Source organism: Podarcis erhardii, assembly GCF_964252035.2.
Source record: "Podarcis erhardii genome assembly, chromosome: 1".
In the NCBI taxonomy this organism is placed as follows: Eukaryota; Metazoa; Chordata; class Lepidosauria; order Squamata; family Lacertidae; genus Podarcis; species Podarcis erhardii.
In genome coordinates, this window is record NC_138497.1 from 20,387,213 (window position 1) to 20,411,206 (window position 23,994).

At 42.6% G+C, this 23,994-nt stretch overlaps 2 protein-coding genes across 5 annotated transcripts in view; one reads left to right on the forward strand and one right to left on the reverse strand.

The window, feature by feature from the left end:
- Positions 1 to 286: 286 nt before the first annotated feature.
- On the reverse strand, positions 287 to 7,334 carry GSKIP (GSK3B interacting protein). Of its 2 annotated transcripts, none has more exons than XM_081866754.1 (3): positions 7,179 to 7,334; positions 3,908 to 4,166; positions 287 to 2,059 (listed from the first exon to the last, which is right to left on the reverse strand). In XM_081866754.1, exons 2-3 carry the CDS (start codon positions 4,163 to 4,165, stop codon positions 1,898 to 1,900), a joined length of 420 nt encoding a protein of 139 aa, XP_081722880.1. In that variant the 5' UTR covers position 4,166; positions 7,179 to 7,334; the 3' UTR covers positions 287 to 1,897. The 2 variants fall into 2 exon arrangements, with proteins under 2 accessions (XP_081722880.1, XP_081722879.1); XM_081866753.1 differs by lacking the exon at positions 7,179 to 7,334 and adding an exon at positions 6,234 to 6,626.
- A 1,183-nt stretch (positions 7,335 to 8,517) lies between these two features.
- The window catches only part of ATG2B (autophagy related 2B), a 41,447-nt gene continuing 25,970 nt past the window's right edge, over positions 8,518 to 23,994 (forward strand). For 2 of the 3 annotated variants that reach the window (XM_081857646.1, XM_081857645.1), the window contains exons 1-9: positions 8,518 to 9,077; positions 13,754 to 13,916; positions 14,264 to 14,416; positions 15,014 to 15,116; positions 16,161 to 16,323; positions 17,552 to 17,731; positions 20,707 to 20,803; positions 21,810 to 21,992; positions 22,470 to 22,624. In XM_081857646.1, coding sequence (XP_081713772.1) covers positions 8,916 to 9,077; positions 13,754 to 13,916; positions 14,264 to 14,416; positions 15,014 to 15,116; positions 16,161 to 16,323; positions 17,552 to 17,731; positions 20,707 to 20,803; positions 21,810 to 21,992; positions 22,470 to 22,624 — 1,359 coding nt within the window. In that variant the 5' untranslated portion in view covers positions 8,518 to 8,915. The remainder of the gene's footprint in view (positions 9,078 to 13,753; positions 13,917 to 14,263; positions 14,417 to 15,013; positions 15,117 to 16,160; positions 16,324 to 17,551; positions 17,732 to 20,706; positions 20,804 to 21,809; positions 21,993 to 22,469; positions 22,625 to 23,994) is intronic. The other variant, XM_081857644.1, reaches the window with a different exon arrangement.

Below are 23,994 nucleotides of genomic sequence, written 5' to 3' on the forward strand. Positions count from 1 at the left end.
GAGGCGGAGCCTTGGGGAGAAAACAGAACGCAGACGACGGACAGGAGGAAACTGGGCGTGGCTTCCTCCTCGAGGAGAGGGGGCGTGGCCAATGGAATAAAGTGAAAACAAAGACGCGAATAAAGCGGACTAGCGCTTGAATACCCAGATTGCGCGTAGACTTTTTTTCTCCCCCTCTCCAAGGAGGTTTAGGTAAATCAGCAAAATTCTGCGAGTTGAGTGCAGAAATCCAAAAACCCCACTGTCCACTGTCTTATTTTATTCTGTATTTTAAAAAGCAAACTCATTATGCAGACCACTTTGCATCTTTTATTTCAAGCGTATAACTGCTAAAATAAACACGGCTGCCTTATTCAAGGAAGTACAGATAAAATGGACAGAGCACATTTTCTTCATGTATTTCCTCGTTTTCTTAACTTCCATGCTACAAATCCAGATTGTAAGTGCACATGTACCCAGTTTTCTTAGAAAATGAAATGCACATTTTAGTCTAATTTTCTATATATGGATAAAGCAAGACATTTCAGCGTTTAAAACAGTAAGAAACAGTCAATGTTTCGTAACAGGTTTTACTATAGATTCTTAGTTATCCTATAATTAGCTGAAATAAGACAAAGCTGTAATAAATGCTTCAACTAAAGCTGGTACTCCTTCAGTTCCTAGATCAGGTTCTCTGCAAGATTAAACAGCACCACTCATGTTGATTCAGGTTTGCAAAATATAAATTTACATCCATCAAGGAGCTGACGATTGTGTAAATTCACTCACTTTGAGAATTAAAACATCTCTTAGTATTATCTATCACAATGCACAATTACTATAGCTTTGTGGGTGTTTTTTTTTTTTAAAAAAAAAAAAAACAAACAAACCACCTTTATCCCAAGAAAATATACTGAGATTACAGCACTGGAAGGTAACTAGTATTGTACTTAAGACCACCTATTCTTCTCCCAATTCAAATACCAATTTCCTTCTTTGGTTTTGAATCAATACAATGAACCATTGTAAGTTACAGCATAGTTGGGGCTTTGCAGAAATACTCATGTAATATAGTAAATAAAGATTCAAAAATACTTTTAGATATACTGTACATTATGTAAACATTCAAAGCAATGCAAATAGTTCTCTTTACACAGTATTAATAGTTTAACAAAAGCAATGCAGGATTGGGCTTTATGCAGAATGTGGCTTTTTATTTTTTCATTACTGTGCTTATCCCATTTGTATTTCAGCTGATGAATACATTCATTATGCCAACAATGTATCTATTGTTTAGCATTGCTGCTTGCTACCCTCAAGACTACACCAAATACTGCACACTGTTGTTCGGTTACTGAAAAGTACTGGCCTAACGTTTTAGTGGATCATATCCTAAGAGATGTTTTATTTAATGTTTCGTCTTACCACTCTAATGAATGAGCTAGAGAATGTCTAAATCCACATACAAGAAGTTGAGCTAAATACAAAACTTTTCAATGAAACAAAATCCATTTCATTAAATTAGCTATGGCAAATATTTGGTTTTCTTAAAACCAAGTTATTTGTGAAGCATACTACTGAACAAATACAAAAGTTGTTAGAAGAATTTTAAAGTTAAATATCAGAGACCAAAACTATACTGTGTTACATTGTAACTATCTAAAGGAAAGTTTAACAAAGAACAGTAACTATATATGTGACTATGTTACCTTAAAAATAAATTGGGTAACTAACTCCGAACAACAGTATCAAGGACATAGTTTACAAGTTGGTGTCACTGCAAGTCATGGAACAAGGGATTTTTTGAAAGCAAAGAGTTCAGGTTAATAATTTCCCACCCTCTGCCATCAGGCCTCAGAACAAACTATTTAGATCCAGGAGCAACTGTTATTGAAGCCCACTTCGATTGCAAATTCAATCACGACTGCCCATCACTTTTCAAAGCCTCTAGTCTTTGTAGCAAAGCATTTCCAAATGCTTCTCGATACGCTGGGCTAACAGAGTCCAACAGAGAGTAGACAGTCTCGTGATAGGGATTTTGTACGCTGTCATCCACCTGGTCAAAAGCATAGCCAACCACCTGCAAAAAGAGAAAATAACATACTTAAGAAATTAAGTGACCAAGTGCACACACACAAACAAAAAGGTTGATGAAGAAACCAAACCAGCTGTTATGCGAAAAACTGTTCTAGTGAGTCGCCCTTTTATGGAATTTGTAAAGTTTATCAAGATCTTACAATCCCAAGAACTATTTACAAATGGTACTGAATACATTATACCTGAAAGTTATCCAGTAAAACCTGTCTAGTAAAACTGCTGTAGTAATATTGACCAGTATGACCAAGGACCAGTATGAGGGCCAGAGCGTGATGGTGGCTTTTCCCAGAAATATCACGAGTAAACCCACCACCACTCCTGAATCCCTCCACTGGGCACTGGGGGTGGAGGGACTCCCCAGCGCTTGGTGGGAGGAACAAGCTATCTTGGCCCTGGCCCCGTGGCGTGAAACCGCCTCACATCTCTTGGCAGGAGTAGCAGTGTTTTCACCCCAGCGCCTTACAGCTTGTTCCTCCGTTTCAACATCACGATGTATCACCTAATTGTGATATTTGGCTGGTGATACATTGCGATGTTGAAAAGCTGACATCTCCCAGCCCTTTTTTGATATTAATATTGGGGCGGGGGGGGGAGGACTGAGTCAAAAAGGAAACAAGAACTACATATGTGTTATTTCAGCTAGAGTAACCATGACAGTTGAGATGCACACTAATACAGTAGTATATGATTATAGTACTACAGAGTGATTAGTTGGAAAAAGACTTGTATTATGACTGCAAGTTCCAATTCGTGCAGTTCACAGTTAATACTTACTGTACATGAACAGGCACAGACAAGACTTCAGTTGCATTCTTAATAAAAACCTTCATGGAGAAAAAGCTGTCTACAGTGGTGGATATGTGTGGAAAATATGTGTTTTCTTTCACGGGTGATCATTATGCAGTTTGTTTGCAATGGTTTAAAGCTGTGGATCACCAGAGAAGGAAGACTTCATTTCTTTAATCAAGGATGGTTACCTCCTGTGGTCCTCTAGATGCTGCTGGAGTACAGTCTTTGGCTATGTTGTCAGGGCCTGATGGTGTTTGAAGACCAACATCTGCAGGGCCACAAGTTCACCACCCCTGCTTTAATTCATGGATGGATAGCTTTCAACATGGAAGTTCATGTACATTTAAAAGTATTCTTGCAGGTGCTCATGCTCCTTGCAGAACCATGACATGATAAGTTGCACCTGTTAATTTTTTCCCTTCCAGTATAATTATATGTTGAAAGACTGTTATCCATAATTAAAAGATGAAGTAAAGTATTAAATGCAGAATCTTTCAATACATTAATCACGAAAAGAAAACGGACGTTTTATTTAGGCAAACTATAGATAGCACCTTTTAGTGAAAAGGCACCTGGGACAAAAAAGCTGCCTAGTAATCAGAAATTCAAGATTTAGGGCCTTCCTACCATGAACCAAGTGACATGGAACACCTTATCTGATGCATTTCTGCCAGTCAGGATCCCTGCAAAGTTTAAATAAGAAACTGTATAGAAACCCTATTGCAGAAGATTGGAGGGTCAAAACTGGTAACTCCAAAAATCTTTTCTCTTAATTAGAGAAACACACACACACTGTGTTCTTTACATTCTGTTGGAAGATGCCCAGAGTAGCTTGGGAAACCCAGTTAGATGGGCAAGTAATTAATTGTTGTTGTTGTTGTTATGGTAGGTTTGTTAGCATCTTCTATATAAATATAAACATTCTGGAACACTCGGTACAAAAAATAAAAATTGAAGAGGGCTGCTTTTGTGATAAAGTAGATTACTAAATAGCCTTTGGCTAACATTTTTTATTACTAATCTTCACAAAAGGAAGAATTACCCTAAGTCCCGCTTCTGTGAGCTCTAGGCAATATCTGTTCCTTTCCCTAGTTTCCACGTTGATGTACGCCACATCTTCTGCGCATGGGAGGCTTTTAGAGACAAACATGTTGCTCACAGCAAACAACACATCATTCACAACAGCTTCCGCTTCTAATCTCATGTCCTTCACGTCTGTTCCTTCAAAATCCTTGAATTCAGAATTGTCTTCAACCCCTGTGTTATTGGATAGGTCCATGGGATTGCAGTCCATCTCCATTCTGCACACACAACACAATTTTTAAAATAAAAATATATTCAGAACTATGCTCAGCAAGACAAATGCTCATACACACAGGGAGTTTAAGTTTGTTGTGTTTTAATCATCAGTCAATTGTTATGAATAGCAACCCACTAATGTAGTATATCAATATAAAAAAATAAAAATACAAACCCCCACCATTACCAAGTGAAGGCACTGAAACTTCTGCATATCAGGCTTTAAAAAAAAAAGCAAGGTAAAAGATTCTACAATACAGCAATGACAATGGGATTCTGGAATTCCAAGATATATCTAGAAGATCAGCATACAGACCCCTCAAAAGCATGGGTTCTTTAAATACATTATTAATAATCCAAATCAATTATCAGGCCTAAGAAGTCCAAATGGCTAACACTGCATTTCATGCAGCTGTCATTTTACCTATACTCTGTTTTTCTTCCTTAACTGAAGGGCTGCAAAGTAGTTTGTAACAAAATACCGAATTGCAATATAATTCTTCAAGTTACTATAATTAAAACCAGCAAACTCCATAGGCGAGAAGTCCTAGTGGGAAAATAAAACTTTTCAGACATCATTTTAAATGCTTCATTTGGGGACCTATTGGATCTCATTGGGGAGGGAGTACCATAGCAGAAGTGCAAACACTGAAATATTATCTGTTCCTGGTACACACTCAGCTGCTGGTACTAGGGACACCATGAAAATCCAATTTTTCAAATGAGCTTTAGCGTAAATTATGTGTGTAGATCCCACCCATGTAGATTTCTGTTAATAATATGTGGATTAACACAAGCAATCATTAAAAAGGGCTAGATAACAGAAAAGTGAAATTTATTTTATTCATTTATTCAATTTGTATTCTGCTGTTCCTCCAGAAATAGTCCAGGCAGCTGACACAGCAATGATAATTTTTTTAAAAAAACTAAAAATGGTTTAAAAACATTTAAAAGTTAAAAGCATTCTCAACCAGTGATCTAAAGGTTGCCAGAATAGTGTCTTGCCATCAAATGCCTGGACAAACTGAAATGTTTTTAATTTCCCCCCTGAAAGTCAGAGTAATGAGGGAGAAAGAAGCATCTTGCTATGATGAAAAGGAACCAACACTGAAAAGGCCCTATCACAACTGATACCCAGTGGCGGAGGCATCACTTGCAGATCATAGAATGCAAGATTACTGACAATGAGTATGGTGCTCTTTTAGATACTTGGATTCCAAGCCATTAGGAGCTTTAGATGCTAGTATTAACATCTTGAATTTGGCTAGTGCAGAGCTTTCAGGACAGGTGACACATGGTCCCATTGAGCTGCTCCACTTACCAACCTAGCAGGTGCATTCTGCACTAGCTACAACCCCCTGCAGCCTGCATTACAGTAGTTAATACAAATGCATAATGCTTAGTACTTCCTAAAGGCCAATTTAGCTTTTTTTTATTTAAAAAAATGCACTTTCAATATGCACCTTAAGAAGTTAGAATAATATTATCATCACCCTCTGCCTCTGGGATGCCTTTCACATAATAAATACAATGTATAGCAATGTCAGCAGGGAAAAGGTTTTGATCCAAACAGTATTGACAAGCTGCAATACCTTGCTCTAGAAACTGACTTTTTTAATACTTAGAAGATGACTACACATCTCTGTTAGCCATTTTGCCTAAAATGAGAGCAAAAACCCCAGAAGTTCTGCACTCTGTCATGTTCAGCGCCATCAAAACATGCTATAATTCTCCCCTTTCGGCCTTACACCATTTCACAGGTCTCTACTACTAAACTCCATATCCTTTCTCCTTGTTTTCCCCCTCCTCTTCAGCTAGGATCTCTCTACCAGGCATTGGTAGTTACAAACCACCATCACTCTAGAAAGCATAATGGAACATTACTTGAAGAAATGAACATCTTGGTACCCGTTTTGATTCTGAGAAAGCTGATTTGCCAACTCTCTACTCAGTGCCTCTTCCTCCTGCTAAAAATTATCTTCTACCATCTGTCTGCATTTCCACCTATGCATGTCAGAAACATCTCCCCCCCCCCCCACAAAAAAATCACTAGATGTTGTTAGCCATACCGTTTCTTAGGTTGGATAAGACAGACATCTGATTCAGGTGGCGTATAAATAAATGATGATGAAGATTCCTTGTACAATCCATTCCACCTGCTCTCCAGCTTTACCCCATAAGACATACATCTCCTGCCTGCCCGCCCCCATTTCAAAACAGGACTTATTTTTGTTCATTTTGTTCAAGTTTATGCCTGATGAGTTGCCTAAGTGACCGTACCCAGTAACAGGACCAACTCTTGCGGGTTCAGGCAAGCACCCACCCACACACCCAGAGGTGCCAACTTGAATAAAATATCGGGGGGGGGGGGACAGGGAAGCACCACATAACCGATCACAAGATGTGGCAATTCGAATGGCAATGCCTATCAACTTTGGGGTGGGGAGTGCGGTCCCCTCAAATATTTTATGGGGGGGGTGAGCTCGCTCCTACTCACCCACCCACAGAACTGTCCCAAAAGAAATTCAAGACCCAGGATTCGCCGCCCCTCTCAAAACACCCAGGCGCTGCTTGCTTTCCTCCCTCCTTCCCTTCCCTACACGTGAGGATGCCGCAATCTCCCGACATGCAGAGAAGCACGTCCCCGTTAAACAAGCGCAGGCCCTAGTTCCGAGAGGGGAAGAAGGGCTGCCAACTCCCCAGCCGGCCTCTTTTAAACAGAAGGAAGGGGACCGTGCTCACTTCCACGAGGAGAAGAGCTTCGCCCGCTGCTGGCTTTATTTTAATATATTTATTTTTTGCGCCTTAGGAAGTTGTCGCCTGACAGGCACAGGCACAGGCTGGTATGGGGGTCAGTTGGCAACCGTCACCCAGCCCCCCCCCCTCACGCTTTCTCGGGAGTCTTTCAGAAGCTTCCCCCCCACACACACACAACCCGACGCACGCGCACACAGCTCCACCTGCCAATCTAACAAGCGGACGAGCGAGAGAAACAACGGACGCCGACGACGTACCTGCCCCTACTCCATCCCGTCCCTACTCTCCGGCTCTTCGCCACCCACGAGCCGCTCTATCCCGACCTTAAGTTCTCGCGAGACGTGAAGCTGCGCAGCCAGCCCTGTTCCTCCCTCTCTCAGCTGTTTTGCGCCCGGCCCCCCTCGCTCTCTTTTCCCTCCTCCCACTCGCGGCCTTTTCTCTCCCCAGTCACGTGCCGAGGCCCCGCCCACGCTCGGCGGGACAGGCGCCGGGGCAAAAGCGCCGAGAGACTCGGTTGAAAGCGATACCGACACTTCCGGCTCTCGACTGAGCGTGCGGGGCGAGGAGGAGGGACGCACGGCCGCAGGGGGAGGCGGTGGGGGAGTAGGGGAACCCTCGCATTGACTGTTGCTGTTTTACAGAGATCAAATAAACAAATGTTTCTCATTGCAACATACACTGATGCTTCTGGATGCCGGTTGCTGGAAACTTCAGGAGGGAAGTGCTGTTCTGCTGTTTCACACAGGCAGGACCCGGGCCACGCATTAGACAAGTTGAGGCGACTGCCTCAAGCAGCGAGATCCACAGGGCAGAGGATCCCGATGTAGAGCTAGTGGCATGGCTCTCCCAACTTGAATTTGCTTGGACCCTGAGTTCATCTTCTGAAATCTTCCGCCATGTATCCTCCTCTTTGGAGATGACGAGAGGGCTTTTTTTATTTCCCCCTGTCCCAATGCTCTCCCCAGCCAAGCTCACCCGGTGCCAACAGCACCATCCTTTCAGCACCAGATTTAGGGTTTTTGAGGAATTATAATAACACCGCTGCTTCTTGCGTGTGTATGGATATTGTTGTATTCTTATATTTCATTACTTTTTATTGTGTATGTAAGCCCCATAGATAGGTTTTGTGTTAGGCGGCAAATAAATATTGATGATGATAGCACGTTATTTAAGTTACTGCTGTTTATACAAATGATTTAATGATAAAAGTCTGAAAAATCTATTTCAACCACAAAAAAAGCCACACAGCGAGACAAGCAGATTGTAATGAAATGCGGAAATGTTTCTATACAGAAAGCTTGGGCGACCCACGCGCTGGCTCCCCAACGTCGCTCAGAGGAGGAAATCTGCGTCATTTCCGCCTCCTTCGCCCCGCCCTCCCTAACGTTTCCGTCCCCCCAGCGCCGGGACTGATGACGACGCTCTCCCGTGGGAGGGACGTCCAACCGAGCGTAGTTACGGTCCCGTGGGCGGGACCAAATGAGCACAACAACCAGCCAAGCTCCAATCTGCGCGCTGATAGGGAGGCGGAGTGCGAGTGGGCGGGGCGAGAAGCGGGCCCCGCGACGAGCTCAGTCGGAGGAGACTGTGAGGGCAGCGAATGAGAAGGGAGAGAGACCCTCGTGGCTGTTGTGCCGCCGTAAGCCCCGCCCCTTGCCTCCCTCACTCGGGAAGGCGGGGTTGCGCTGACAAGATGGCGGCTGCGGCTGCTGCTGCGTGAGGAGGCGGTGGCGATGGAGCCTCTTGTTATCGTCCGCGCGGGAATTCCCTCAGGACTTGCCGCTTTCCTGGACGGCGCTGAATAGGAATTGTGGGGAGAGGAGCCTGGCTCACCGCGGGCCGGGCCTCCCCTCATTCTTCCCAGCCCTCATAACCAGCCTTTTCTTTTTGGAGGAGGACAGCCCCTTCCTCGTCTTCGCCCAGCCGGTGGCTCCTTTCCCTGCGGACCCCGCAGCTCCGACCCCTCGCCTGCCCGCCCGTGTATCGCAGCCGCCATGCCTTGGCCCTTCTCGGAGTCCATCAAGAAGAGGGCCTGCAGGTACCTGCTGCAGAGGTACCTGGGCCACTTCCTCCAGGAGAAGCTCAGCTTGGAGCAGCTCACCCTGGACCTCTACCAAGGCACTGGCTCCTTGGCACAGGTGCCCCTAGACAAGTGGGTAAGTGGTGCTTCATGCGTCTCTTAGGAGCAGTAGGGACGTGGAGTTGGAAGGGACCCCGAGGGTCACCTGGTCCGACCCCCAGCAATGCAGGTGGCCACCCAACCTCTGCTTAAAAACCTCCAAGGAAGGAGAGCCCACCACCTCTCATGGGAGTCTGTTCCACTGCCCAACAGCTCTTCCTGTCAGAAAGTTTTTCCATATGTTTAGTCGGAATCTCCTTTCACGTATCCATTGGTTCAAGTCCCACCCTCCGGAGCAGGAGAAAAGAAGCTTGCTCCGTCTTCCATGCGACAGCTCTTGAGATATTTGAAGATGGCTATCATATCTCCTCTCTTAACCTGACTAAACATGCCCAGCTCCCTCAACTGTGTGCCTTATAAGGCTTGGCTTCCAGACCCTTGATCATCATCCTCTGCACACATCCCAGCTTGTCAATATCATTCTTAAATTGTGTCCAGAACTGGACACAGTACTCCCAAGTGTGGTCTGACTACGGCAGCATGGAATGGATCTGGACACTATACTTCTGATGATGCAACCTGGAATAGAATTAGCTTTTTTTGCCCCTATGGCATGACATCTTCTCCTGCCTACCCCTCATACATCCCCTCTGAGGAGCTTGCTATCTGTCAAGTGTCAAGAGCTGTCCTTTCACTTTGACAGATATGCCCTAGCCAACTGTTTAAACTTCCTGTATCTTGATTCACTGTTACTGCTGCAATAATTGAGCAATTTTCAATGCATGAGGGTTTGGGGTGATCCAAAGTTGACAAGCAGTCATCTTTTTTTCTGTGTGAACACTGCATTTCACTTCCAAGCACTTGGACTTATAACCTAAATGCTTCTCCCTACCCACTCCAATAACAATAATGAAATTCCCGTTGAAGTGAATAGATCGTCTGCGGCAGCATTCCCCATCCTGATGTCCTCTGGATGTTGTTGCATGTCAAATCTCATCAGCCCTGCCCATTGGCCATGCTTGCTGGAGCTTATGGGAGTTAAACAACACATGGAAGGCTTTGATCAGATTTTTTTTTTTGAGGGAAAGGGAAAATCAGAAGATAGAAGGGAAAAGACTGCTCCTCTTGCCAGGAGACAGGTGTCTTATTCAGTCTGTAATCTTAAACATGCTCATAATCTTAAAGTTGCTAATTCATTGACACTATAGAAATTTCGGGTCTGTATGTGTCAGCAATTAACTTCTAGCTAAGTGGCTATTGGGGTATGGAGTGCTAGTTCTACAAACTAGCTTGTCGGCTGCACTGAAGTGTCAGGAAGCACATTCTTTTGGTTATGTGGTTGCTTTCATCTTGGTATTGGTCAACTCAGTTTTCCACGTCACTCCCACCCCCCAATATTTTGTTGTTGTACAGTACTCCCAAAGTTTATATGTTTGTGTGTAAATATATACAGGTAGGTAGCTGTGTTGGTCTGTCATAATCGAAAGAAAATAAAAAAATTCCTTCCAGTAGCACCTTAGAGACCAACTAAGTTTGTTATTGGTATGAGCTTTCATACCAATAACAAACTTAGTTGGTCTCTAAGGTGCTACTGGAAGGATTTTTTATATATATTTTGTATAAATATATGTTGGGGGGTGTAGTCTGCTCTGTTTCTCTCCAGGTGATCTGGAGACCAATTTAAAACTTTTTTTCTTTACCATTTGAAGATGCTTAATTTTATGATGTTCGATTTTTCTGTGTTCATACATTTTTAAAATACTGGCTAGCTGTGAATCCTGATACCATTTTTTATATGGTATGTTCAGCATTTGTGTAAGCATAAAGATTATTCTCATATGACCCTGTGGCACAGTTCAGTTTTTATAGCCATTAGGTAGCCTTGAATGTTTTGATTTAAATATCCTCTAGTGGACACCCCAGGACCTTTGCTCCCTTCAGCCAGCTATGCTAGAAAGAATAAGTAAATTAGTAACTGCCTTTTAAATATGCTGATTCTTCAGTTTTGAGCTGACTATTTTGCATGCCTCCTGTTTTCTAAATAGTACAAATGTTTCTCTTTCTAAATAGTACATATAATTTATATTATAACTCTTTATAATGTATAAATGCATCTCATAAAGTTTTAAAAACCAGATGTCACCCACAACTGTGAGGACCCCCCCCCCCCCCGCTGAAGTAGAGACATGTGAATCAGGGCAGAATACATTACTCACCTGTTACCTTCCATATCATCTGGGGCATCTCTGTGTGTTTCTCTACAGTTACTGTCTGTCATGTCTGCTGTGATAGTTTAGCTGGATAATCATTGTGATAATAGAGAGCTGCACCTGAATGCTACAGTCCTGGAATTGGTATTCTGTGGTGGGGGAATTTTTGATTATGTCTCTCTCCAGGTGTACCCATTGTTTTGTTTTGTCTTCTGGAATGTATGGGGATTATGTGGCACACTTGGTTGTAGATATTTGAGGTTTATTCATTGTGATCACATTTGACCCAGATTACTCAAAGAGATCATTGGTAGGATCAGCCAACAATAGGTTGTCTCTTGAGCATTTTTTCCACTGTAGTGTAAAGCAGTGCTTAGGAAACCAACACACTGGAACCTCCCTATTCAGTATTTTAACAGATGTTACTTAGTTTCTTTCTTGAAAATTTACAGCCTGCACTAAATGGGAAAGGCCTTTTTAAGAAAAATATAATTGAATTAAAATCTAGTATTTTCTGCATTGTGATACAGATGTGAAACTGAATGGGGACGTATTGACAGGTACCAGTTGTGTTCAAGTTTGTTCATAATCCCTGTCACTGATAATTAAATAATATTACTGTTCACTTAATAGTGCTCTCTGGAACTTTATGCATGGTGAGATAAGGAGCAGGCATCAGATTTATATATAGTACCCTTAATTTTGGTGTAGCTAACATCCTCTGGTTGTTGTGGAGTAAAACTCTCATGAACCCCGAATGTTTGCCATTCTTGCTGGGGCTGATGGAGTTATAGTGCAGAATGCTGGAGGGGACTGTTTTGGCTACCTGTGCATTAACTATCCCCAACATGATGGCATTCAGATCATTTTGACCTACTACTCTCATCATCCTTGGCCATTGAACATCATGGCTGGGGCTGATTGGAATTGTAGTAAAAAATAATAATATGGAGGCCACCAGCTTGGCCTATTGGCTTATTCCTACCCTGTCATAGCATGTGCAGCAGGAGTGACTAACTTGTGGTCCTTCAGCTGTTGTTGGACTCCTATGAAGCTCAGCCAGCATGGGCAAGCTTCAGGGATGATAGGAGTTGTAGTGTAGCAACATCTGGAGAGCCATTCCTGATTTCAGATGTGAACTTTATTAATGCAAGCATATTTCGGTGAGTACGTATTAGCAGATATGTAGTCAGTATAGTTTAGTTAAGTGTCATCATTGTCATATGGAGGATGTTCCTACCTATATCAGTGTTGTTTGGATGAGGGAGGTGATATTGGTCTCCGTCTCCCCCAGCAGTGCCCAAGTGGGTTTGTAATTTGGCATCAGCATAGACTTGATAGCCAGGGAGCCAGATTTCTGAGACTTTATCAGGGTAGCATCCTCTCTTTTTGTGTTCTCTGGATAGATATTTGAATTCTCTTACTTTGTATTGTCTGTCTACCCCGCTTACTAACATAACATTCCTGATTGGTAGAGGTGGTCTTGGACTTGATGACTCCAAAATTTTTAGGTCTTGGGAGATTCCTGCATCCACAGGGGAGCAGTTCAAGCCTTAATGTCTGCCATGAGGCTGTCCCAAAACATTTTCGACCCAACACATGTAGCTGTGTGTATGCCCAGTCTGATGCCATAGAGTCTGCCATAGATCTAGATTACTACTGGTAAAGTTGAGGCTGTTAGCAGCTCTTAATGCTTGGTAGGGGGCAATTCAATTGGTCCTCTTGGGGAGGCTTATGGTTTTGGATGGTTTCCTGGTGTCTCTGCAATAAGACAACTGCATGTGTGAACATCATTGCTTCCAGGTATACTTCCACACTGACTAGGGATAAATTGGCAGCATGGTATTTCAGGGAGTTTGGAGTGATGAAATAGTTGAGGTGATAACTTGAATGCAGATGAAGGAAAAGATGGGAGAAAACTGCCAGAAGTAACCTGCAGAGTGCAGATTGCACACTTCTAAACAAGAAATAGGAAAAAGGTAGTGTTTCCTGGAGACTATGCATTGGAGAATGTGCATATTGCCAGAGAATGTACAAAACGCAGCCAAGTTATGTACATGCCCCAAAGCCTGTTGTGGATTATGCATAATGGCTGGAGAATGTACAAAGTTCATCTGAGATATGCACTTCCCCTAAGGCTTGTTGGGGTTAAGTATAGTGACCAGGAAATGTGCTTATGTGCACATTTCCCATAAGACCTGGGGAATATGCACATTGGCCAGTTATTATGCACATTAATTACTCAAAATACATTCATTCTCTCTCTCTCTCTCTCTCTCTCTCTCTCTCTCTCACACACACACACACACACACACACAAATATATATATGACATATAACATATTCACCAAAACCATGGATCCACAATTCACTTTAGTATTTAATACTGAAGGGAAGTTACATTATTTTTGATATAAAATGTCATGGGCATCAACAAAAAATGATCATATGCTGCTTATGCAATATGCAAAGCAATTCTTGATTCTTTTTTCTCTTTGTTTCAGAGTCTTAATGAGATTCTTGAATCAGCAGATGCTCCTCTGGAAGTCACTGAGGGATTTATTCAATCAATTTCGCTTTCTGTACCCTGGGGTTCGTTACTTCAAGATAACTGTGCACTTGAAGTGAAGGGCTTAGAGATGGTCTTCAAGCCAAGACCCCGACTAAGTAAGTTAAGAAGGATCATTGACGAACACAAGTCATGCCTATTTAATTTTCTGACTAGTGGGCTATTGGGACATCCCACAGTGAGTACTGATTTCTTCGAAGCAGCGGGGTGACCCCAACTTCAGCACATTATAGAGAAGCAGATACTACTTTCTTCCTGGGGAGGCTGATACTTCTGTTGTGAGTGTAACCCACAGCTCGGAGGTACCATTCACAGAATTTCTCATTCTTGTATACAGAAGCTGGGCTTCTAATTTATCCCTGTATGCGTGTGCTTTGGTTATGGTTGAACATTTGCTGAAGGCCATTTATGACAAAGCACCTGAGGCTTATCTCTTCTTTTCTAGCTTCTGGTTCAGAGCCCATGTATTGGTCAAGCTTCATGACTAGTAGTATGCAGCTTGCAAAAGAATGTCTTAGCCAGAAACTGACAGATGAACAAGGAGAAGGTTCCCAGCCTTTTGAAGGGCTTGAAAAGTTTGCTGAAACAATTGAAACAGGTACGACGGACTCTTTGAGCTTGCAAAACACTATACTGTATCAAGATGCGCTACGTAGAGCTGAGGGATCTTTTGCCAACTGAATTGACCTTGATAATTTATTCCATGTGCAGTTTGCTCAGGTTAGAAGAGTTCCCTGTTTGATGGTAACAGTAGTCAGCTTTAAAATTTGGGCCATGATATACCAATATGCAAATCTTGCTGTGTCCACAGTGGAAATTGCTTGGGGGAAGTGATCTCTCTTCCCCCAAGTCTGCATGCATGGACCAAAATGCATCAGTCATTATCTAAAAAGGAAAACCAGCTTGTGTGTTCCCTGCAATGTTTCAGCAGTTCTTTCTCTCCCCAGCACCGTAGTCCCAAGTTACTCCTGTCCTGGGGAGGAAAAGAAGAGCTAGGTGGTTTCAGGGCTCCACATACCAGCTGCTCCTTCTACATAATTTCTTGCATACGTGAGGAGGGGAAGAGGGCTCATAGTATTTTATGTTATTTTCTCTTTATTGGTATAGCCAACAGATATCTGCATAGCTGAAATCATATTTTATATTCATGTTTCTATGTGACACGTCCCCCTCCATTTTGCTTTCTTCACTATAGTTTTAAGGAGAGTGAAAGTCACCTTTTTAGACACTGTTCTACGAATTGAACATGTGCCAGATAACTCAAAAAGTGGGACAGCACTTGAAATCCGCATTGAGAAGTAAGTAGTATTGTTCTTCTAAGTAGAGTTTAGAATGTTATCTTGTCCTTGTGTGTGAGAATTCGTTTTATTTTTTTATTTATTTGATATCTGTCCGGCCCTTTCTCCCTAAGGAGTCTAAGCTGGCAAACAGTAAAGCATTTTAAAACAGCCAAATCTCCTCATTCATGGTTGCTAGGAGCAGTATATTTCAGCCACTAAATATGTGGGTGAACAGGAATGTTTGTAACCTCACCAGGGAGGGCATTTCATAAACGAGGAACTGCTACTAGGGAATGCATGTGAAGAAATGGGCTTTTGGATGCACATCAGATCAGGTTCTGAATAGACAATAGCTACAGCATGAGTGAAATAGGTTTCTAGCACTCAATTCTCCATGGGGGTGCTGACTTCTTGGGTCACAGTGCTACAATGGATTTTAAGACTGCAATTCCAATTAGAGAGCAAGGCTCAGTGAATTTATTTTTAAGTAAACAGGCTTAGGATCATGCTGTACATACTCTCACTGTGGGTTTTAAAATTAAAAATTTACTTTTGAATAATTGAAGTAAACAGCAACCAAATTATTGAAAGGTAATCTTACTTCTGGGACGCGGGTGACGCTATGGGTAAAACCTCAGCGCCTAGGACTTGCCGATCATCAGGTTGGCGATTCGAATCCCCGCGGCGGGGTGTGCTCCCGTTGCTCGGTCCCAGCGCCTGCCAACCTAGCAGTTCGAAAGCACCCCCGAGTGCAAGTAGATAAATAGGGACCGCTTACTAGCGGGAAGGTAAACGGCGTTTCCGTGTGCTGCGCTGGCTCGCCAGATACAGCTTGTCACGCTGGCCACGTGACCCAGAAGTGTATTCGGACAGTGCTGGCCCCCGGCCTCTTAAGCGAGATATGCGCGCAATCCCAGAGTCGGACATGACTGGCCCGTACGGGCAGGGGTACCTTTACCTTTACCTTTACTAATCTTACTTCTAGATTTACTAGTGCCAATAATGGAACGCTGTCCAACATGGCTGTAGAAGTATTTCATTATTTTATTTCCACCCTTCTAGAACGATGTACTACGATGAAACCGCCGATGAATGCTCTGGAATTAATGTAAATCAGCCCACAGCTTTTGCTCACAAATTGTTACACCTCACAGGTGTTTCTTTCTTCTGGGATGAATTTCTGGCATCAGCAAAATCCTCTCCAGTGTGTTCAGCTACACAGTTGGTAAAAAAAAAATTAGATCTACATATATGCGTATGTATAGTTAATGAAACGTAGAATAAGGGACGCGGGTGGCACTGTGGTTTAAACCACTGTGCGGCTTGGACTTGCCGATCGGAAGGTCAGCGATTTGAGGCCCCGTGACGGGGTCAGCTCCCGTTGCTCTGTCCCAGCTCCTGTCAACCTAGCAGTTTGAAAGCACACAGTGCAAGTAGATAAATAGATACCGCTCTGGAGGGAAGGTAAATGGCGTTTCTGTGCTCTGCTCTGGCTTCGCCAGAAACAGCTTAGTCATTCGGCCACATGACCCAGAAAAACTGTCTGTGGAAGCGGACAAATGCCGGCTCCCTTGGCCTGTAAAGTGAGATGAGCGCCGCAACCCCAGGGTCGTTTGCGACTGGACTTAACTGTCAGGGGTCCCTTTACCTTTACAGTGGTACCTCGGGTTACATACGCTTCAGGTTATAGACTCCGCTAACCCAGAAATAGTCCTTCAGGTTAAGAACTTTGCTTCAGGATAAGAACAGAAATTGGGCTCCGGCGGTGCGGCGGCAGCAGGAGGCCCCATTAGCTAAAGTGGTGCTTCAGGTTAAGAACAGTTTCAGGTTAAGAATGGACCTCCGGAATGAATTAAGTACTTAACCTGAGGTACCACTGTACTAGAATATATTTTGCTATGCGATGAGTTGCTTCCATGCATTTCGTCTAGCTATCTCTTGGACATATGAACCCAGAAAGTGACCCTGTGCCCAGCTGTTCTTTACTCTCAGATTTATTTCGCTCCTTGCAGTGTTGTATATCTCTGCTTCTGCTTCTGTGAGGGCTGAATTGAGCAAGATTTATAGCATTGGGTTAATTCCATTTATACATTATGCCCTACAATTTTATAGTAAACGAATTCTGAATGAGGATACCCATCGTGATTTTAGTGGCTAGAATGTTCTGTTGACTGGGGGAATTCAGGTTCAAATCCCTAGTCTGTCAAGGCTGCTCAGTGGACAACATTGCTATTTTTCAGTGTAGCCTAAGTCAAGAGTTGCTGCTAATCTAAAATTGCTACTTGGAGGTCTTTAGAGGAAAGAAGATACAGATGTAACAAAGTAATGCTAGGAGTTCATCAAGTGCAGTTTGACAATCAGTATGTTCATTAAAATGAGATGCCATATTTAAGAGTATAAAATAGTCAATTTGTGTTATGGAATTAATGCCTTTCCTTGTATTTCTTTTAAAGGCAACAGAACCAAAGCTTTCACCTAGCTGGAACCCAAAAATTGTGTATGAACCACACCCACAATTAGCAAGAAACTTGCCAGAGGTTTCTCCATCTGAACCTGTGCAAATATGTAAGCTGATTGGAAGGATGGAACTGAGCCTTACATTAAAGCAAAATGAAGTGCTTCCAGGAGCAAAGGTTAGTTGTAGCTTCATGCATTACAGGTAAAAGACATGTGTTCAGATTGCCAGGGCAGGAGTTCAGTTGTAGACAAAAATTGCAGTCATGCTTTTCCCCCTTTACTCCAAGGCTTGAGGTGATACCTTGCTTTATTCCCTATTCCTCTTTTTCCTTGATGCACACAGCTGAGCTCTCCTGGCTAATTTGGTGGGCCTGAAAAAGGGAGAAGGGTAGGCATGTTTAGATCTCCAGGCAATTCCACAACTGACATTTATAAGCATCTAGAAAATTTCCAGAGCATGGAAGCTGAATCTCCTGGATTCAGCATAAAGGCCAGCCCAGGACAGAAGCAAGGTAACCATAGTGTGGGCACCTGGAAGCTGACACTCTGCCACTCTTTATGCAGGTGCTCCTGCTGCTACTGAATGTTCCTTTTAGTCAGCTGATGGCCAGGCACAGATTGTATTCACCCTGTGACCTTTGTTTTTGTTTGATTTCCTAATACATCAGTGGCTGCATTCTGATAGAAAGCTAAGTCATACTTTGTACATTGAAGAGGCTGGAATCCAGCTCACATTCAAGCAAACCTATTATACAGCTGTCGCCTTTGGTGGTTTGTTGTCTTCCACCCAACCCTGCACTGCCCCTGTGAATGGATAGCTGCTATATGAAAGTATTTTATGGGGTCCAAAGGATCGCCAGTTCTCTAACGGTTGGCCACCTGCAAAAACAGGGTGGGGAAGTAAGAAACTCATCACCTCCGAAATCCTTGGTGGCTTGCAGAATGACCCTGAGCCAAAACAAAGTCAAAAAATGACCCTCTCTTCCCCATTCCTAAGTACCTCCCTATGAAGGATTGCTAGCTTTTTGTATTAGTCCTCTCCCCACAACAGTCCTGAACAAAATTTCTTCATTTTGTGCCTGCTCTTTCAATAATGGTTCATTTTTTTCAGTAGTCAAATTAGTGATCAAGCAGAAAAACAATAACTGGAGTCCTTGGGATCTAAAAGGAGGTAGACGGGTTGCTGCAGAAATACTTTAGTGGGAAATGGGTATGGGGTTGGCATTGGTGTTTAGGGGAAGCTTTTAGATGAAACTGTAATTGTATCTGTTGAACTGCTGATAACAGCTTGGTAAGAGGGAGGAAAAACCCCAGTTAATATATATATCATTATTAGAATTGGGAGAAAGTGCCCTTCGTCCTTTAAGAGAAATAAAAATAATTTCCTCAGAAGGTTACTGTGGAACTAGGCAGCTAAGATGCAGAGAGAGAGCGCTTGTGAGTAAAGAGGCAGGTGGGGAAAGGATACCTGGGAAGAATCTCTTAGCCATGTGATGGGTTTGATTTTCTCGTCTCTCTCACATTCCATTTCTGTAGCCAGGCAGAGTTTAATTCCCCACACAGTCTTGAAGCTCACTTGGTGATCTTGTCCAGTCACTATCTCTCAGTCTAATGTTCCTCACAGGGCTTTTATGAGGATAAAATGGAAAGGGAGAGAACCATGTAGCTCTTTGGAGGAAAGGTGAGAAATAAATGAGTAAATAAATAGGATTAAATTTGGATGCAGAGTTCAGGCATAATAACAAACCACAGATAGTGCAAGCCAAGATTCATAAACCAGTGTCAAAGCACGGTATAGATCATGAAGTATTTTTGCTCCTAACAAGTTATAATGAACTTGGATTAGGTTTGGATGAACAGACAAGTCAGGATTTAGCTCATTGTGTAAATCAACCAAAAGAAGAAAGCATCATTACATAAGTCTACATGTAACAGGAAAGTGATAAGGCTTCTGATGTAAACATAAGCAATTCTTTGAGGAATTGCTGCTCACAGACAACTAATGCTGTCTCTAAGATACACTCAGTTAAGTGATCCCTGTTGCTTAAAGATGGTGAGATGAAATGTTTTGGAAGCCATTTGGAAGGAATTGGTTACTTTTTAGAGCTTCTTTTGGGCTTCCTTTTGGCAGGATATGCTGGCAGTGGCATCTGTCGCAGGAGCAGGCAGTAAAAGAAGAAATTACTGGGTCAAAGGAAAACAAGAGACAGAGAATTTATCCTGTCATAAAGACCCAGAATATTGTTCGTTTTTATTGTAGAAAGTCTGTTGGTATTAGAATATGCTCTGATTTCTACAGAGTGGGAATGAGATGCAATTCGAAAGCTAAAGAGGAAACAGTGGTTTGCCTCTGTTCATCTTCATACAATTTTGTGCTATGTCTGGCAACTGACATATACTGCAACTGCCAAGAGTTTTATATGTCAGCAATTGGGAACTGCTGCAATGCTGTTGTAATATAGAGCATATTTTACTGTTGAACTGAAAGTCCAGGTCTTTTCAGCATATTCCAGTACATTTTGTAACATTTTGTCAATGCAATCTTAGCTACCAGGGTTAGTCAAGTATTCTGCCTCTGTTTATTTTGAATGTTGTGTTTTTAATTTCATTACTAATGATTGTATGGCTGGCCTGTTTCATGTGTTGTATCTGTATAGCAGGTTACAAACATTTAAAAGAGATGAATTAAAAAACTTACCGTGTGAATCAGCCTTTCAAGCTCACCTTTCTGTGGTAGTAGGCGAGGATCTGGGAAGAGATCTCACAGGTATCCAGTCCAATGTTGAAAACCTCAGCTGCAGATTTAAAATTGTCAGGCAATTGTACAAACAGGCCCAGTAGCACAAACTGCCTTGTAGATTCTGAGTGTGCAAATGGCCCTTGTTCAATGCAGAGATGTCAAAGTAAGCATTATAAGCATCCAAGTGTGGACCTAATACTGGTATCCAGAACAATTTAAATGCTGTGTTGTGATACCCTATCAGTCTTTGGGTGAATATAGTGTGTATACAGACCAATAATAATAAGGAATTAAAGCTGGGAATGAAATGTCTGTTTTGGTTCAATGGTGAGACAGTACATAATCCGAGAATTGGAAAGAAAGAATTCTTCTGATCCATATTTCTTGAATATATTCTTTATTCTTCTTAAGTTGGATGTAGATGGAGAGATAGATTCGATACACCTATTCCTGTCACCCAGACAGGTACATCTTCTGCTGGATATGTTAGCAGCTATCGCTGGACCAGGTGAGCCAAAGTTGCATTGCCTTGTGTGGTTAGAAAGAGTGTGAGCACTGCATTAAACACGTTGCACTATTTCCAAGGTTTTGAATAATCTCTAGACTAAGGGCAGTATCAAAAGTGTACCTTTAAAGTTAAACACTCTTAAATCCCATATGTTGAACTGCAAAGGAAAGCACATGCTTAGAACTCTTCCTTTGAAACCCAAGGGTTTTTAAAACGCTTTGACTAGATTGGCCCTAAATTACTGAAGCTTTACTTTTATTTCAAAAAGTCTAAAGAAAATCTTACGTTGGGGGGAACTTTCTCGTAAGTAGATTTGTATTGTTCCTCCTTCTGAAAGCAGCTAATAAGAATTGGAAATAGTCAAAAGGATCTGAAACCAGTTTAGTAGCTCCATAATTGTGATTAATATTAGTAACATATTTTTCTCATGCAGACTTTATCTAGTCTTCATCAGTTAGTGTTGTTGTGATTTTTTTTGAAAGCCCGTAAGGGATGATAAATGTTTGTTTCCCTTTCTTCTTCCTCATACACTTCCATGCAGAGGGCTAGTTGTTTAGGCAACAAAAGAAGATTCAAGATCTCTGGCCAAAAAGTAAATAGTGTATTTTAAAGTAATGCTTGATAGATTTTTCTTAAACAGAGAAATTCTCAAATCAGGAAACTTTAATTCCCTCCTTATATGCCAGATTGTTCCTTTTGTACACAAATTTCTAACATATTTCTTCCTGTCTTCTAAAAAACCCCCAAACGAACCCTAAAATAGCCCTCCGACATTTTAACCTAAAGTGTTCAAAATGTTCACACAAATTCTGTTGAGTGCCTTTCTTTGTGAAATGGAAATGTTGCTTGGAGTTAGTTTTCTTTTAGGTAGCATTTTTTTTAAAGTGTGATTTTTATTACAGCTAAACGAGGTCTTGTTTGGGGGGAATTATTTGGTGTTTGGATATCTCTGGGGCTTGGGAATTGAATTGGAGGTCAAATTGCCACACCCTGTTTTCAATTACAGAGAATCCTAGCAGAATAGAATTGTGCAATAAAGATAGGAGAAACCGGCCAATGCAGCAGGAAGATGAATATCGGATTCAGATGGAGCTCAACCGCTACTTAAGAAAAGACACATTGCCAACAGGAGCACAGTCTGATCCGAGTTTCTATGAGACGGAGGCAGCCAGAACTCCTTCAAGCCGGGGTGAGCAATTGAACATCTTAGGGTGCCTTTTGGTTTTCCTCTTTGCTTTGGAGCAAGACTTGCTCTTGGTTGCAGTACAGCTCAACTTAGAGCAGCCTTTCTCTACCTGTGGGTCCCCAGATGTTGTTGAAATACAACTCCCATCACCCCTAGCTGGCAAGGCCAGAGCTCAGGGATGATGGGAGTTGTAGTCCAACAACATCTGGGGACCCACAGCTTGAGAACTGCTGACTTAGAGGATGGAGCCGGTAGGTGATGGTCACAGATTCTCCCTTCTCGCTGCAGCACCCTGTAAATTTGCTTTTGAGAGTGGGGGCGGGGGCGGAATGAGAGGTGATGCAGGCACCTTCCAGGGAAAGGTGGGATAGGCGAAAGAAGCATTACCATCTCATTCATGCTTTGGTGTGCTGTAGTTGACCTAAATGTTTTTCATTGTGAACAGATCACACAAGATGATATATATTTTTTTCCTATTAGAAGAAGAAGTGTTTTTCTCGATGGCTGACATGGAGATGTCTCACAGTCTTTCCTCTCTGCCACCGCTTGGAGACCCACCAACTATGGATTTAGACCTTTCTTTGACTAGTACATACACTAATACGCCCGCAGGATCTCCGCATGGCGCTGCAGTGGTAGGTTGTCTTTAACTGTTTGTCTTTGAGCAAATGAAGAGGGGAAAGGTCATAGGTCAGTGGTAGAGCAGTTTGCTTGTATGCAGAAAGGCCCAGGTTCAGTCCCCAGGATCTGCAGGAAGGGAGGGGAATATGTCGTGTCTGAAAGCCTTTTTAAAAGCCTTTTTAAAACAGTGGCACTAATCTCTGTTGTGCATGGCTGTCTGCCTTCCAGTTTCATACCCTTATAGCCATCATCCCAAAGAGTGTCTGCTACAGGATTTTTTTTTTTTTTTTTAACAGCATCTCCGTGAAGGCACTATAGCTATATTGAAACCTCACATCTTTCCGCTAATTCACCATGACACTATGATGTCATGTGTGACATCATTTGCTGTGATGTCAATAGGTCCAGTGCCGGTGGGTGAGATAATTTGACAATGCAACCAAGAAATGCTTCAGTTTAAAGCTCTGCGAAATTCTATGTATTGACTATATTTGACAAAATATATATTTGACAAAATGAACAGTAGCATCACTCCAAGTGAGGCTATTGGCTCATCTAGTTTACAGTGGTGCCCCGCGAGACGAATGCCTCGCAAGACGGAAAACCTGCTAGACGAAAGGGTTTTCCATTTTGGAGGTGCTTCGCAAAACGCATTTCCTATGGGCTTGCTTCGCAAGACGAAAATGTCTTGCGAGTTCCTGCGGGTTCCCCCCCCCTTTTTCTAAGCCGCTAAGCCGCTTATCTGCTTATCCACTAAGCCGATAAGCCACTAATAGTGCTAATCCGCTAAGCCGTCAATGGGCTTGCTTCGCAAGACGAAAAAACTGCTAGACGAAGAGACTCGCGGAACGGATTAATTTCATCTTGCGAGGTACCACTGTAGTATTGTTTACACTGACTGGCAGAGGCTGTAGGATGTGTCAGGCAGGAATCTTTCCCAGGCCTGATAGAGATATCAGGAATTAAACTTAGGACCATTTGCATGCAGAGCCTGCTTTCTACCACTGAGTTTTGACCCTTCCCCTTTAGATGCACATATTTGATCTCACGGTGGCAACTAGTATCCTACGTCCTCCCACAGTTGTAAAGCTACTTTTCCTGTGAAGCTTTTGGCACAGCACAGCCCCCAATTCCCATGACCTACTGAAACTATTTCTAGGTACATACTACTGAATTAACTAAATATTCTTCCCCTGCTTTCCTTTCTCTAGACCCAGGGGGAAGCCATGTTAGGGTCCAAGCTTCTCGGGGCAAAAACTTGTCCTCTGCAAATTGCTGTGCACATCTATGGCACTAGGTAAAGAGGACCACTGATCTTTCCCTCTAGGCAACATGTAGCAACCTTTGAGTGGGTTTTTTTAAAGTATGGAAACAGCGGAACTAC

Excerpts from the sequence above, each read along its gene's own strand:
- GSKIP (XM_081866753.1), bottom strand. The coding sequence starts at position 6,349 with ATGTCTTATGGGGTAAAGCTGGAGAGCAGGTGGAATGGATTGTACAAG. Across the intron at positions 4,167-6,233 it reads CTTATCCAACCTAAGAAACG|AATGGAGATGGACTGCAATC; the intron begins GTATGGCTAACA and ends TTGTGTGTGCAG. Across the intron at positions 2,060-3,907 it reads TCACAGAAGCGGGACTTAGG|GTGGTTGGCTATGCTTTTGA; the intron begins GTAATTCTTCCT and ends CTCTTTTTGCAG.